The sequence below is a fragment of the Cariama cristata genome, unplaced genomic scaffold (assembly GCF_000690535.1).
Source record: "Cariama cristata isolate BGI_N322 unplaced genomic scaffold, ASM69053v1 scaffold33524, whole genome shotgun sequence".
Classification (NCBI taxonomy): Eukaryota; Metazoa; Chordata; class Aves; order Cariamiformes; family Cariamidae; genus Cariama; species Cariama cristata.
This window is the reverse complement of record NW_009614048.1, coordinates 2467-2849: the sequence shown is the minus strand read 5'-3', so window position 1 is coordinate 2849 and position 383 is coordinate 2467. Positions and strand designations below refer to the sequence as shown.

General features: G+C 66.3%; 1 protein-coding gene across 1 annotated transcript in view; it reads right to left on the bottom strand.

The window, feature by feature from the left end:
- LOC104160991 (beta-adrenergic receptor kinase 1) overlaps positions 1-383 on the bottom strand; it is a gene marked incomplete at its 3' end in the record, with an annotated part of 3956 nt that overhangs the window by 1121 nt on the left and 2452 nt on the right. Inside the window, exon 7 of the mRNA XM_009699263.1 lies at positions 46-144. Within this exon, the coding sequence (XP_009697565.1) occupies positions 46-144 (99 nt within the window). The remainder of the gene's footprint in view (positions 1-45; positions 145-383) is intronic.

The following is a 383-nucleotide window of genomic DNA, read 5'->3' as shown; positions in this document are numbered from 1 at the left end:
CGTAACGAGGGTGCCAGCCCTGCCCGGTGCCTGCGTCCCCTCACCCCGGTGCTGACGAGGGACAGCATGATGCGCTCGTTGAGGGCCAGGGTCTCGCCCTGCTTCATCTTGATGCGTTTCTTGTCCAAACACTTCATGGCATACCTGGGGGCAAAGAGTCCCTGCAGGGTCCTGCTGCTGCCCGCGGCCTCGGTGCCACAGCGCGTCTCTGCCCATGGCCACGGCACCACGTCCCTCCAGTGCCACCGCCACGTCGCCACGTCCCCGCCAACTGCAGCCACGCCATCACGTCCCTCCACCACCAGCACCCACGGCCACATCACCGCATCCAGCTACCACCCACGGCCATGACGTCCCTGTATCCCCCAGAGACCCGTAGCCAT